The sequence below is a fragment of the Barbus barbus genome (assembly GCF_936440315.1).
Source record: "Barbus barbus genome assembly, chromosome: 44".
NCBI lineage: Eukaryota > Metazoa > Chordata > Actinopteri > Cypriniformes > Cyprinidae > Barbus > Barbus barbus.
Genome location: NC_136722.1, coordinates 1,064,612 through 1,077,181, shown reverse-complemented (window position 1 = coordinate 1,077,181; position 12,570 = coordinate 1,064,612). Strand labels below are relative to the sequence as shown.

The following is a 12,570-nucleotide window of genomic DNA, read 5'->3' as shown; positions in this document are numbered from 1 at the left end:
AGAACAGCCAGGCACAGGAACAGTTTCTTTCCTCAGGCAATCCATCTCATGAATATTTGAACTCTTAACAATAAACATGAAACACACAACACTATCGTACATTTTATTTTTTATTTAATAATCAAACTTATTACATTTAAAATTTGCACCTAACATACCTGTACACACTGAATTGTCTATTTTGTATATTGTGTTTGTGCTATTTTGCATATTGTCCATTTTGTATATTTGCACATTATTTTTTTATTATCTGTGTCCTGTCCTGTCGCTGTCATTCTGTCATACTGTGGAGCAACTGTCACTAAAACAAATTCCTTGTATGTGCAAACATACCTGACAATAAAGCTAATTCTGATTCTGATTCTGAAAACAACCTGTCAATTTTACAGTTTACCATAGTTTACTTACCGTTATTTAATTTACCAGCTTTATACTGCAGCATTTTACAGTCTTTATAGTTAAAATTACAATCATTTTTACAGTGCATATTAAAATGTTTTTGTAAGATATTTGTGCATGAATGCCAAAAAATATTGATGCTCATTACTATGCATTTTTATATTAGTGCATATAAATGAAAATAATTAAGATTTGTGCTAATGTTCAGGCTTTTGTCGTATTTTTTTATGCTTTACTTTTTGCATGAAATATTATAACTTAAGGCATATAAAATATTCATATAAAGCAGAGAAAAAAAAAAAGTTATAGCTAATAAAATTACATCACCTACCACACCTACAACTACACACACATTCTCCTACACAACAGCTCTTAGAAAACAAAGCCAAAATACTTCACCGAACCAAAAAAATATGCCCACGAATGCTATTTTTATTCCGACTCCCAAATGAGTTCTTTTCACTCGAACGCACACATATTGCATTACTCTGAAATTACACAGTATGCACAAAAAAAACTATTTATCTGAATAAACTACACGGTTCTCTTTTCACATCCAAACATAATCTCAAAGCTGTCTTTCATCTGCATCAGTTTGACGTGGCAGCCTCTTTCTGCTGACTACACCAACAAAGTCATTTGATACTAAAGGACAAAGTGAACAATAGTGCAGAAATCTGCTGCCTGTCCTGATCCAGCTCTGGAGACCCAATGACAAGCAGCCAAACACAGAGAAGACATCCTGACTTCAAAAGGTCTCTCTGACTGTTAAAAGGCCAGTGAGCCGATAACCTTCAGAATCATAAAGCTACACGTCTGCATTGCTCCCAAAATCCCAGCAGAGCTGCAGAAACACTGACTGGAGTCTGTCTGGATGACTGGTTAAGGGATGCTGAGGCTGTGAAATCACACAGCTGCACTATAAAACATCATGTCACAGAGCAAAAACACAAAATCTTTACAATGACTTTAGACTTCCATCCTTAAAATATATAAGTAGGCCTACTTTGTCAAATGATTCTAATTCATTTGAGTGGTTCGGTGACAATGTCCATTTTGAGATTCGCTCACAGTTATTGCTGTAAATTATACAGGGAACCTTCAAACTTACATAGAACACAAAATCATGTAATCACAAAATCACAGCAAAATAACTATTGGCATTTGGCCCTATATGCAGCTTTAGAAGTTTCCTAAGAGCTCAAAGCAAAAGCAAGCATGGCAGCTACCTTCACCCAGCCAGGTATCCAGGTGAGAGCGTCCTCTATCTTCCTCCTCGTGGTCCGGCCGGGCGACATCAGCCCCGGGTGATAATTCACAATCAGAGCCCTGGCTAATGGAGCACGTCCATAAACACCAGTTAGCCTCGCTTTGCCATCCATCAGTGTGTCCGCAGCTCTTCCTTGCTATCCTCTGAAACCCATCCGCCGTACCTGATCCCAGGCTTTTCCGCCTCTGCTTCCGCCGAGGTTATTTTTAAACAGCTCTCCCGAGAAAGGGCACTGGTGTTGAGATCAAGTTTTCTGGCTCTCAGCATTTCTGTGGACCACGCAAGCACAAAGGCAGCAGGGCTGCGGAAACGCAATCTCTAGCTTTGGCTTAGTGCTAACAAAGGGTTATTTAGGGGTGCTTATGCTGAAAGTCGTGATTATTAGCAGCTGATCTTCAGACGGGATCGCATCTGTGTTCTGTCTCATTGATCCATCCACACGGTGTAAGGTCACAGAGTTATTTGATCAAATACAAAGAGCTTATTGCCTAATGATTGTCTCTTGTACTTAGGGGGAATGACCTTTAATCCATTCAACATTTTAATCTAATTTATGAATGCTGAGAGAAGGGCAAACCGTTTTACTTGGCTATGAACGGCAAGGTAAGAGCTAATAAAGCACATATTATCATCCAAAAATTCCAGCCGCAGTGAAAACCCCTGCGTTTCTTAATGTACACTTTAAAACGTGAACGTGCTATTTCTCAGATATTCTTTGTATGTTTGTAGCTTCATAACTTCTTAAACCAATCAGCTGAGCTGTAAATGCCATGTAACTAATTATTCTGCAAAAAAAGAGGAAAAAACAACTGGGGAAAATGCTTGCTTTTCTGATTTTAAGAAATATTTTGAAATATCTGTCAAAAAACATGTCATTGAGATTTAGTTAGCACTTACCAGCAGGAGCAAACTAGCCCAAACTGACAGTAGCCCCTCACTGCAGAACAAAGATCCAGGGGGCGGGGTTGGATCTATATCTAGGGGGTGGAGATTGGTAGGTTTAGGGGTGGAGATGGGTAGGTTTAGGGGTGGGGATGGGTGGGTTTAGGGATCAGGGGGTGGAGACGGGTAGGCTTAGGTAAATGTAAGGTGGGAGGAGTTGGATCTAGATCCAACCACACCTCCTGGATCTTGAGGACCATCTCCAAACTGAAGCCCTTGGATCCAAGTCATAAAACGGGGTGGGGCTAAACAGGCAGTGGTGTAGAATCGGTGGGTGGGTCTAAACAGACAGCGATGTAGAATCGGTGGGTGGGGCTAAACAGACAGCGATGTAGAATCGGTGGACGGGGCTAAACAGGCAGCGATGTAGAATCGGTGGGTGGGGCTAAATAGACAGCGATGTAGAATCGGTGGGTGGGGCTAAACAGGCAGCGATGTAGAATCGGTGGACGGAGCTAAACAGGCAGTGATGTAGAATCGGAGGGCGGGGCTAAACAGACAGCGATGTAGAATCGGTGGGTGGGGCTAAACAGACAGCGATGTAGAATCGGTGGGCGGGGCTAAACAGGCAGCGATGTAGAATCGGTGGGTGGGGCTAAACAGACAGCGATGTAGAATCGGTGGGCGGGGCTAAACAGACAGCGATGTAAAATCGGTGGGCGGGGCTAAACACACAGCGATGTGGAATCGGTGGGCGGGGCTAAACAGGCAGCGATGTAGAAGCAGGCATAAAACAGTTATATAATTACAGTTTTTCTCGATTGCTTAAACACATTTCTTGAAACTATGCCTCGTATTCTGAAAACAGTAAACACAAATCCATAACTTCTAACTCAATTCCCCAAACTTCCTATATTCAGGTCAGAATGAAGCTCTCCACTCAAAACAACTCAATCTTGCTGAAAAACCAAACTTTGCTCTCAGACATGACACACAAACAGTCAAAAACACACACACTACAGAACAGTTTTACACACTGATGAGATCAATTCAAAACAATACTACAAAAACCGGTTATAAGTGTGGTACTTCCCAAATGTTTTATTTCTCAATTTACAGTTTTTCTCAATTGCTTTGGCACATTTTTCGAAACAGTCTTAACATTCTCTAAACTGTGAGTGCAAATGTCACAACTGTTTGCTGGAACTTCAGAACTTTATTGCATGTCTGCAAAATGTAGTTACTCACCCAAAACATTTAATTCATGCTTCAAAACCTAGTTATCATGCCGGTAATTTGTGCAAGGCCAACAAAATATAAAGTATTTTTGTCATCGTGTGAGCACACTGGTCAAAATGTTTAGTTGTTTTTTCACCATGACTGTAGAAAACTGTGTGTAGTATTCCCTGAGGCAAACTATGGCAATAATTTAGATGACAGTTACTGTAGGCCTACTGAAACACAGAAGGCTGCACATATATCCATTTCAAAAGTACAAATTTACACATTACTGTATGTGGGATACTGATTGAAAGAAACATTGTTTCGAAATGTTTGATTTATTGAGGAATTGGTAATCTCCCAATATTTAGCTGCACACTTCAGCTATTGTAAGGCCATGATTGACAACATGGTCCACAATAGTGGCCCTAATTTCATCTGATATGCACCTCTGTCCTTGGCCTCTTCTGTCTCTTCCTCTGTTTTGCCTGTGTACCCTTCCACCATGCATTCCTCTCGGCTGTTGTCCCTGATCGTTGTCTGGATGTTCATCCACTGTCAGAATTTGTAACTCTTGTGTTGTCCTCTGTCTATATGCTTTCCAACTGAAGATTCATGAGATGCACCTTTGAGCTATTTCAGAGAACTGGTTTACGTATAATTGGTTGATCTATATTCTCTTCATTCGTGAAAGTCAAGATTCACTTGCACAATTCATGGCAAATTTACAGAAAGTCTAATATAAATTTGTAGAAAATATGCTTGACAGTTTGACAACTAGATCAACCATTTTGCATTTAATGACTTATACGATGAACTAATGACTAGATGTTTTGAGGGGTAAGTCTATAGCACAGAGAACTATACATTTTGAGCAACATGACATTAGCAACTGATAATGTAGGAAACCACAGACAAATGTACATAAGCAGTCGCATTAATGTAGCAAAGCAATCGTAACTTGTTCAAAAGAATAAGAAACTGCTTTTATGATGTGCACAAGTGACTAGATGATGTGGAGGTTGAACAAGTAGTTTTGAGAATTTCATTTCTGAGAAATGCACCAAAGCCACTGAGAAACACTGTAAACTGACTTTGGCCCTTTTATCTATCCATCGAAGGTTCTGATTGGTGTGCGATACATTTTGACTCCTAGTGTTTCCACTTGGGTAATTGTGTGCTTATTGAGCTGACCTGTGCAGACTTGAGTGAACAATATTGAATGCTAGTGCTTTCTAAATGAGCACATGGTGTAAGCACTGAGAAATGTAGGGATTTGTGTGTAGAGTTTTGCAGTAACAGTTCACCAAATCTGACTCATGTGTTAAAGCAGGGGGATAGTGTTTATAGTTCTGCAAAATGGGTGTGCTTTTTGAAAAATGGCGTTACGGTTTTGAAATTTTAGTTCAAAAGCCTGGTTATAGTGTTTTAGCAATCGAGAAAAACTGTAAAACCATCGTCCAGATCTTGTCTGTAACCTCTGCCCTGTGTAGTAGTATTTCAGCATCACATGCACCTCGTCTGGAGTTAGTCTGGAGTTATCATCACTGTGACAGTAAACATGCTGCAGGGGTTTGTTTAATGCTGAGTTTACATGGGCGTCCGGCCAGCTGTCATGAGGTCAGCTTCTTCCTGACCCCTGCTGACCCACGTGACCTCAGGTGTCACAACCGATTTAACTACAAACACCAAAACCAAGGGTGTGTGTGTGTGTGTGTGTCTGTGTGTTTACTCACACCAGCAGAGGGGTTTTGCACCGTCACGCTGGTCGTCGTTGCTCTCAGCGCTCCACTCAAACCATGATAATATTTGAAGCAAACCTTCGTCTCAGCTGTATGAGAGAGAAACAGAGGAACAGAATGACGTGAAGGTCAAAACACTGTCGCCTTACACACTGATCCATGAGGAAAACCAGCAGAAAATCTCATTCTCTCAAACTCAGAGCAGAAATGAGAAGCTGAGTTGGTGTTGTTATACTAATTACATAATCAGTATTCTGCAGCACAACTGTTTTCAACATTGATAATAATCAGAAATATATTACAGTTTTTTACAATCACTTTGCTACTATTTTCAGAACCTCGATGTCATTTTTCACAACTCTAGACACAAAACTCACAAGCAATGATCAAAATGCACATTTTTCAAAACTCTAACCGTTTTCTCAATTGCTTGGATACAATACACATAAAACTTAGATCATTTGTTCATTCAACAGAAATCACCTGTTCAATATGACACAACTTAACATCAAAGTACTACTATTTCAAAAGGCAATTCACACATTACATTTCAAATGAGTGTCTATTCATTTCCTTACAATGATCTAACTATCAATTGATACAACTGCTCAAAATGATAAGTAACTGTTGCATTACTCTTAATGCATAGTTGTATGGAAACAGACAAACAATCTTCCATGTTTAAATCATGAAAGTTTCAAGATACTGTAACGAGATTCATTGTCACCAATTAGCATGGAGCATGAACCAATTAGACTACAATATCCATGGATGTAGCCTAATATTTTATCATAATGCTTCATCAGACACTGTGTCTATGGTCCCAAATACTGTACCACCTTTTCAGACTATTTACAGTATTGACAGTACTGCACTGTATAGATGCAGGCCCTTGTAATTGCTTGTCCAATTCTGCCAACTCGTTACGGATGATTGAGTGCACATTGTGGAATGAGTATATAAAGAGTTGATTGGGATCCAATTGCAAGAGCATAGTGATGCGTAACATGGAGCCAGCAGGTGATCCAGGTCACAATGGAGGTCAAGCAGTGGTGGGAGGAAGACGAGGAAGACGTGTTGGTCAAAATAATGGCAGGGGACAGGCACCCCTTCTGAGAGGTGGTCGTGGGCCTCGTTTGAGAGGTGTGGGGGAACGTGGTAGAGGACAGGAACCCCTTCTGAGAGGTGGTCGTGGGTCTCGTTTGAGAGGTGTGGGGGAACGTGGTAGAGGACAGGCACCCCTTCTGAGAGGTGGTCGTGGGCCTCGTTTGAGAGGTGTGGGGGAACGTGGTAGAGGACAAGGCCACGGACCAAGACAGCAACAGCATAGAGTGTCCAATGAAATTCGGGCAATAGTTGTAGACCATGTCATAAATCCTGGCATGACAATGACTGAGGCAGCTACAATGATACAACCAAACCTCAGAAGGTCAACCGTGGCCTCAATAATCAGAACTTTCTGCAATGAGAACCGGTAAGTTATCAGCATGCACTAAACATTATGCTACTCTCAATTGTCAAATGACTGCATACCAATGTGTATCACAGAATAGGTGATGTGACCAAGTGTCTTCTTACTCTAATGTTCCCTGTAGAATTGTGACCAGGCCAAATAGTGGAGGCAGAGGCTAAATTCTAACTGACCAACAAGAGCAGGCTGTGGTCGATTTGGTTCGGGCCAGAAATGATATTCGCCAGCATATCTTGGGCAATGAAGACATGTTCAACAATGTGGGATCCATAAGTTTGCCGACTATTGCACGCGTACTGAAAAGGCACCAGGTATCTATAAAACAACTATACCGTGTGCCTTTCGAAAGAAATGCAGACAGAGTGAAGCAAATGAGGACTGAGTATGTTCAGGTAAGTTCAGTTTCAAGATGGCTGTTGTAAAAACATTCCCAAAAATTCTACATTGTACAGTAATCTCTAAATCTCTTTCCAAAATGTATTTTTAGAGGGTGATGGAGCTGGATGCTGATGAAGACCATCACAAATTCATATATTTGGATGAGGCAGGTTTTAATCTGGCCAAGACAAGGAGGAGAGGTCGGAATTTCATTGGTCAGCGGGCAACCACCCAAGTACCTGGACAACGTGGGGCCAACATTACCATGTGTGCGGCTATATCAGAAGATGGTGTGGTGGGACGCAGACCTCATATTGGACCATATAATGCAGCTCTCCTTGTCACCTTTCTTGATGAGCTCGATCAGGTTTGTAGAGCTGAAGGTGTGACCTATGTCATTGTGTGGGACAATGTCAGGTTCCATCATGCTCATGTGGTGCAAGCATGGTTTCAGGCCCATGCACAATTTACCACCCTGTATTTACCCCCATACTCTCCCTTCCTTAACCCGATTGAGGGATTGTTCTCCGCATGGAGATGGAAGGTTCATGATAGGCACCCTCATGAACAAGTCAATCTTCTCCAGGCCATGGATGACGCCTGCAATGACATCACAGCAGACCAGTGTCAGGCTGGATTCACCATGCCCGAAGGTTTTTTCCAAGATGTTTGGCTAATGAAAACATCCATTGTGATGTAGATGAGAACCTGTGGCCAAATCCACAACACAGAGTTGATGACCATGTAGAAGTACAGTAATCACTCCTGTTTTGTTTCTTACAGTACAAGCAAGTTGAGGAACACTGCATTTGATGTTTTACAGTACTTTTCTATTTCATAGCTAATTACTGTACTTTTGCTTTCATTCAAATAAACCTATGTTGTGATTGTACTGTAGTGTTTTCCATCAATATATTACAAACTTTGTTCAATGATTCCACTGTGTCTGTACTATTCTCTCTACTACTGCAGTACTTTTACAGCTGTATTTACTGTACATGTAGTACCATAATGAGACCTATCACCTATTCTGTTCTACAATATTTAATGATTGTACGAACAATGCCAGTGAAACTATCGGTTGCTTGTGTGTGGGTGATCTATAGTTATGTTTCAATGGTATTTACTGTTATTTGTCTTCTGAACCAATGATTGTGCAAGATTTCTGTAAAGATGTGAATGCGCAATGCAATGTTTCGAACATTAGACTGTTGATATAATGATAACCGTTTTGTGTCTAGAGTTGTAAAAAATGACATCAAGGTTCTGAAAATAGTAGCAAAGTGATTGTAAAAAACTGTAGAATGATTTCTGAAGATCATGTGACACTGAAGACTGGAGTAATGATGCTGAAAATACAGCTGCGTCACAGAAATACATTACAGTTGAACAGATTCACACAGAAAACAGCTGTTTTAAATTATAATCATATTTCACTGTTTTTACTGTATTTTGGATCAAATAAATTCAACTTTGGTGAACAGAAGAGAGTTTTGAGCACTGGTGTACGATTATTATATCAAATGCTACAAAGCACCATGGTAAAGCACCATGGTAAAAACATGGTACAAGTCATGGTTGAATCACCATCCAAACAACTATGGAAAAGTTTGGATGAATATCACACTCCGATCGGTGCAATGAAAGCTGACAGCTCACTAAAGTGAATGTGCAAGTGAACAGAATTGCACGACTCTTCTCCTAGGGTGTGTTTCATATTTCAATTTCATTTCTCAAGGCACCCTGCTAGTGCGTGTGGCATATGCTAGCAAAACACAATGCATTAGATATGTAACATCTGCTACTGTCATGTACAGTATGAAGACTCCAGTGGAGTGAAGCTTTCAGATGTGTGTGTATGTGTGTGTGCTGTGTGTGTGTGCTGTGTGTGTGTGTGTGTTTGTGTGTGGTGTGTGTGTGCTGTGTATATGTATGTGTGTGTGTGTGTGTGTGCTGTGTGTGTGTGTGTTTGTGTGTGGTGTGTGTGTGCTGTGTATATGTATGTGTGTGTGTGTGTGTTGTGTGTGGTGTGTGGTGTGTGTGTGTGTGTGTGTGTGTGTGTGTGTGTGTGTGTGTGTGGTGTGTGTGTGTGTGTGTGGTGTGTTTAACAGTCCTTGTGATATACAGGTACATCTAAAAAAAATAGAATATCATGAAAAAGGTCAATATTTTTTGTCACTCATTTCAGAAAGTGAAACCCATATATTATATAGATTCATTACACACAGAGTGAAATATTTCAAGCCTTTATTTCTTGAAATTTTGTTGATTATGGCTTATAGATAATGAAAATCCAAAATTCAGTGTCTCAGAAAATTAGAATATTACATAAGATCAATAAAAAAATATATATTTTAAACAGAAATGTCAGGCTTCTGAAAAGTATGTTCATTTCTATGTACTCAATACTTGGTTGGGCCTCCTTTTGCATTAATTACTGCTTCAATGCGGCGTGGCATGGAGGCAATCAGCCTGTGGCACTGCTCAGGTGGTATGGAAGCCCAGGTTGCTTTGATAGCGGCCTTCAGGTCATCTGCGTTGTTGGGTCTGGTGTCTCTCATCTTCCTCTTGACAATAGGTTCAGGTCAGGCGGGTTTGCTGGCCAATCAAGCACAGTAACACCATGGCCATTGAACCAGCTTTTGGTACCTTTGGCAGTGTGGGCAGGTGCCAAGTCCTGCTGGAAAATGAAATCAGCATCTCCATAAAGCTTGTCAGCAGAAGGAAGCATGAAGTGCTCTAAAGTTTCCTGGTAGATGGCTGCGTTGACTGTGGACTTCAGAAAACACAGTGGACCAACACCAGCAGATGACATGCAGCCCAAATCATCACTGACTGTGGAAACTTCACACTGGACTTCAAGCAACATGGATTCTGTGCCTCTCCACTCTTCCTCTAGACTCTGGGACCTTGATTTCCAAATGAAATGCAAAATTTACTTTCATCTGAAAAGAGGACTTTGGAGCACTGAGCAACAGTCCAGTTCTTTTTCTCCACAGCCCAGGTAAGACGCTTCTGATGTTGTCTCTGGTTCAGAAGTAGCCCTTTTCCTGAAGACGTCTGAGCGTGGAGACTCTTGATGCACTGACTCCAGCTTCAGTCCACTCCTTGTGAAGCTCTCACAAGTGTTTGAATCAGCTTTGATTGATAGTATTCTCAAGCTTGCGGTCATCCCTGTTGCTTGTGCACCTTTTCCTTCCCAAATTCTTCCTTCCAGTCAACTTTGCATTTAATATGCTTTGATACAGCACTCTGTGAACAGCCACAGCTTTCAGTAATGATCCTCTGTGACTTACCCTCTTTGTGGAGGGCGTCAATGTTCGTCTTCTGGATCATTGCCAAGTCAGCAGTCTTCTCCATTATTGTGGTTTCAAAGAACAAGAGATACCCAGAATTTATACTGTAGGGATGGCCATTAATTGAAACTCAAATGTAAATATTCTAATATTTTGAGATTCATGATTTTTGACTTTCATGAGCTGTAAGCTCTAATCATCCAAATTAAAACAAAAACACTTTTGAAATGTTTTACTTTACATAAATCTAGACTATATGAAAGTTTCACTTTTTGAAATAACTTACAAGAAAAAACATTTTCACAATATTCAAATTTTTAAAGATGCACCTGTAAGCTGCAAAATCATCAGTATTAAACCAGCAGCTACAAACAAAACTTTCACTTCTTTGGTGCATCAATCATGAAACAACAAAATTAGTTACACGTAAATACGTAAGTATAAGTAGTTTAATTAAAATTAAACCAGAGGTAAATCAGGTTTGATTAATCATATTAGAAGCTCTGAATTTTGCAAGTGCATGATGTTTTATGTATATTTGATTGATTTGTATGATAATTGTGACTTTCACCTAATTCAGACTTCAGATAAATACTAGATTCATCACTCATTCAGGTTTAGGAATTCAGTTCTAAAGTTTTAAAGCACATCTCAGTTCATGCCACAGCTGCGCAGGAGAAAACACATTATGAGACAGAGGAGATGGTCACGGAGGAAGCAGCGTGGCTCTGAAATGAAGGCAGATGGCGAGGAGCTTCAAAAGCTGAAAATCTGAGATATGGAAAGAGATGCATGGAGTGAGGAAACAGATTTATATAATCACGCCAACCAGCATGAAGGAGTCGAGGTGGAAGATTCCCTGATCAAAGATGGAGACGGTCTTGAAAACGCAGGAATTACTGCATCCCTCACGCAGGAACTTCACAGGAATCAGAAAATAAGCCGACTGCAGAAATACAGCGACATCTGAAACGGTTTCAATCCTGAGGACGATGAAGTGCGTCGGACTCCCCGACTGCGTCTGTGGCGGCTCTGAAAGTGCACTGTCCTTTGCCTCTTTGGCAACATCAGCGATACGCAGAGAAATAAGCTAAATCCAAACCCCGAGGAGACTGTGTAAAAGTGCATTAATGGAAGAAACATCAAGAAGAGGAATACAGACCCTTCATGAAGTACAAGCTGGCATCGATTCTCCACACGATCTGGCCTTTGTGGGAGCCGCTCACGCCACGACTCTTATAGTCCAGGAAGTTTTCTGATAGAACCTCATCTATGAAAGAAAGAGAAAGAGAAGGTAGTAAATAACAGCAGAAGGCTGTTCTGCCTCCATTTCAAGTGCAAATAATATGCTACGGTTACTATAAAACTATTTCATGTCATTCCATTGCTAAGGGCATGAGACAGAAATGGGATTTATTTTAATAAGATATATTACGTCCTCTTTAGAGGACATCAGGACTCTTTTATTAAGGAAATGGAAAGACACTATCATTTTTAAGGTTCCAGGCTATTTGTTTGAACAAAACTTTGCATAAAGATACTCCCGACTATGTTATGAAAGCTCTTACAGAATGATTCGATATACTATTTTATACAGTATGTGTGTAAACATAAACGGCTATTCTCACTTCTATCACATTCAATCTAATTTGCATATTAATGTGTTCTTGGGGAAACGTATTGAAAAAGGAAGTGTAATAATATTAACACTAATATTAATATTAATAATAATACAATACAATAATATTAAATATATATAACTAATAATGTGAAATATTATTACAATTTAAAATAGCTGTTTTCTGTTTTCATATATTTTAAAATGCAAATATTCCTGTGATGAAAAGCTGATGCTGATTTAATTTAAAGCATTATTGGTGCTTAATTATTTAGAATGGATTCTTTGATCAA

General features: G+C 40.1%; 1 protein-coding gene across 1 annotated transcript in view; it reads right to left on the bottom strand.

The window, feature by feature from the left end:
* The window catches only part of LOC306863120 (E3 ubiquitin-protein ligase HECW1-like), a gene marked incomplete at both ends in the record, with an annotated part of 75,868 nt that overhangs the window by 49,091 nt on the left and 14,207 nt on the right, over nt 1–12,570 (bottom strand). The window contains 2 exons of the mRNA XM_079406311.1: nt 5,509–5,603; nt 11,822–11,929. Coding sequence (XP_079262437.1) covers nt 5,509–5,603; nt 11,822–11,929 — 203 coding nt within the window. The remainder of the gene's footprint in view (nt 1–5,508; nt 5,604–11,821; nt 11,930–12,570) is intronic.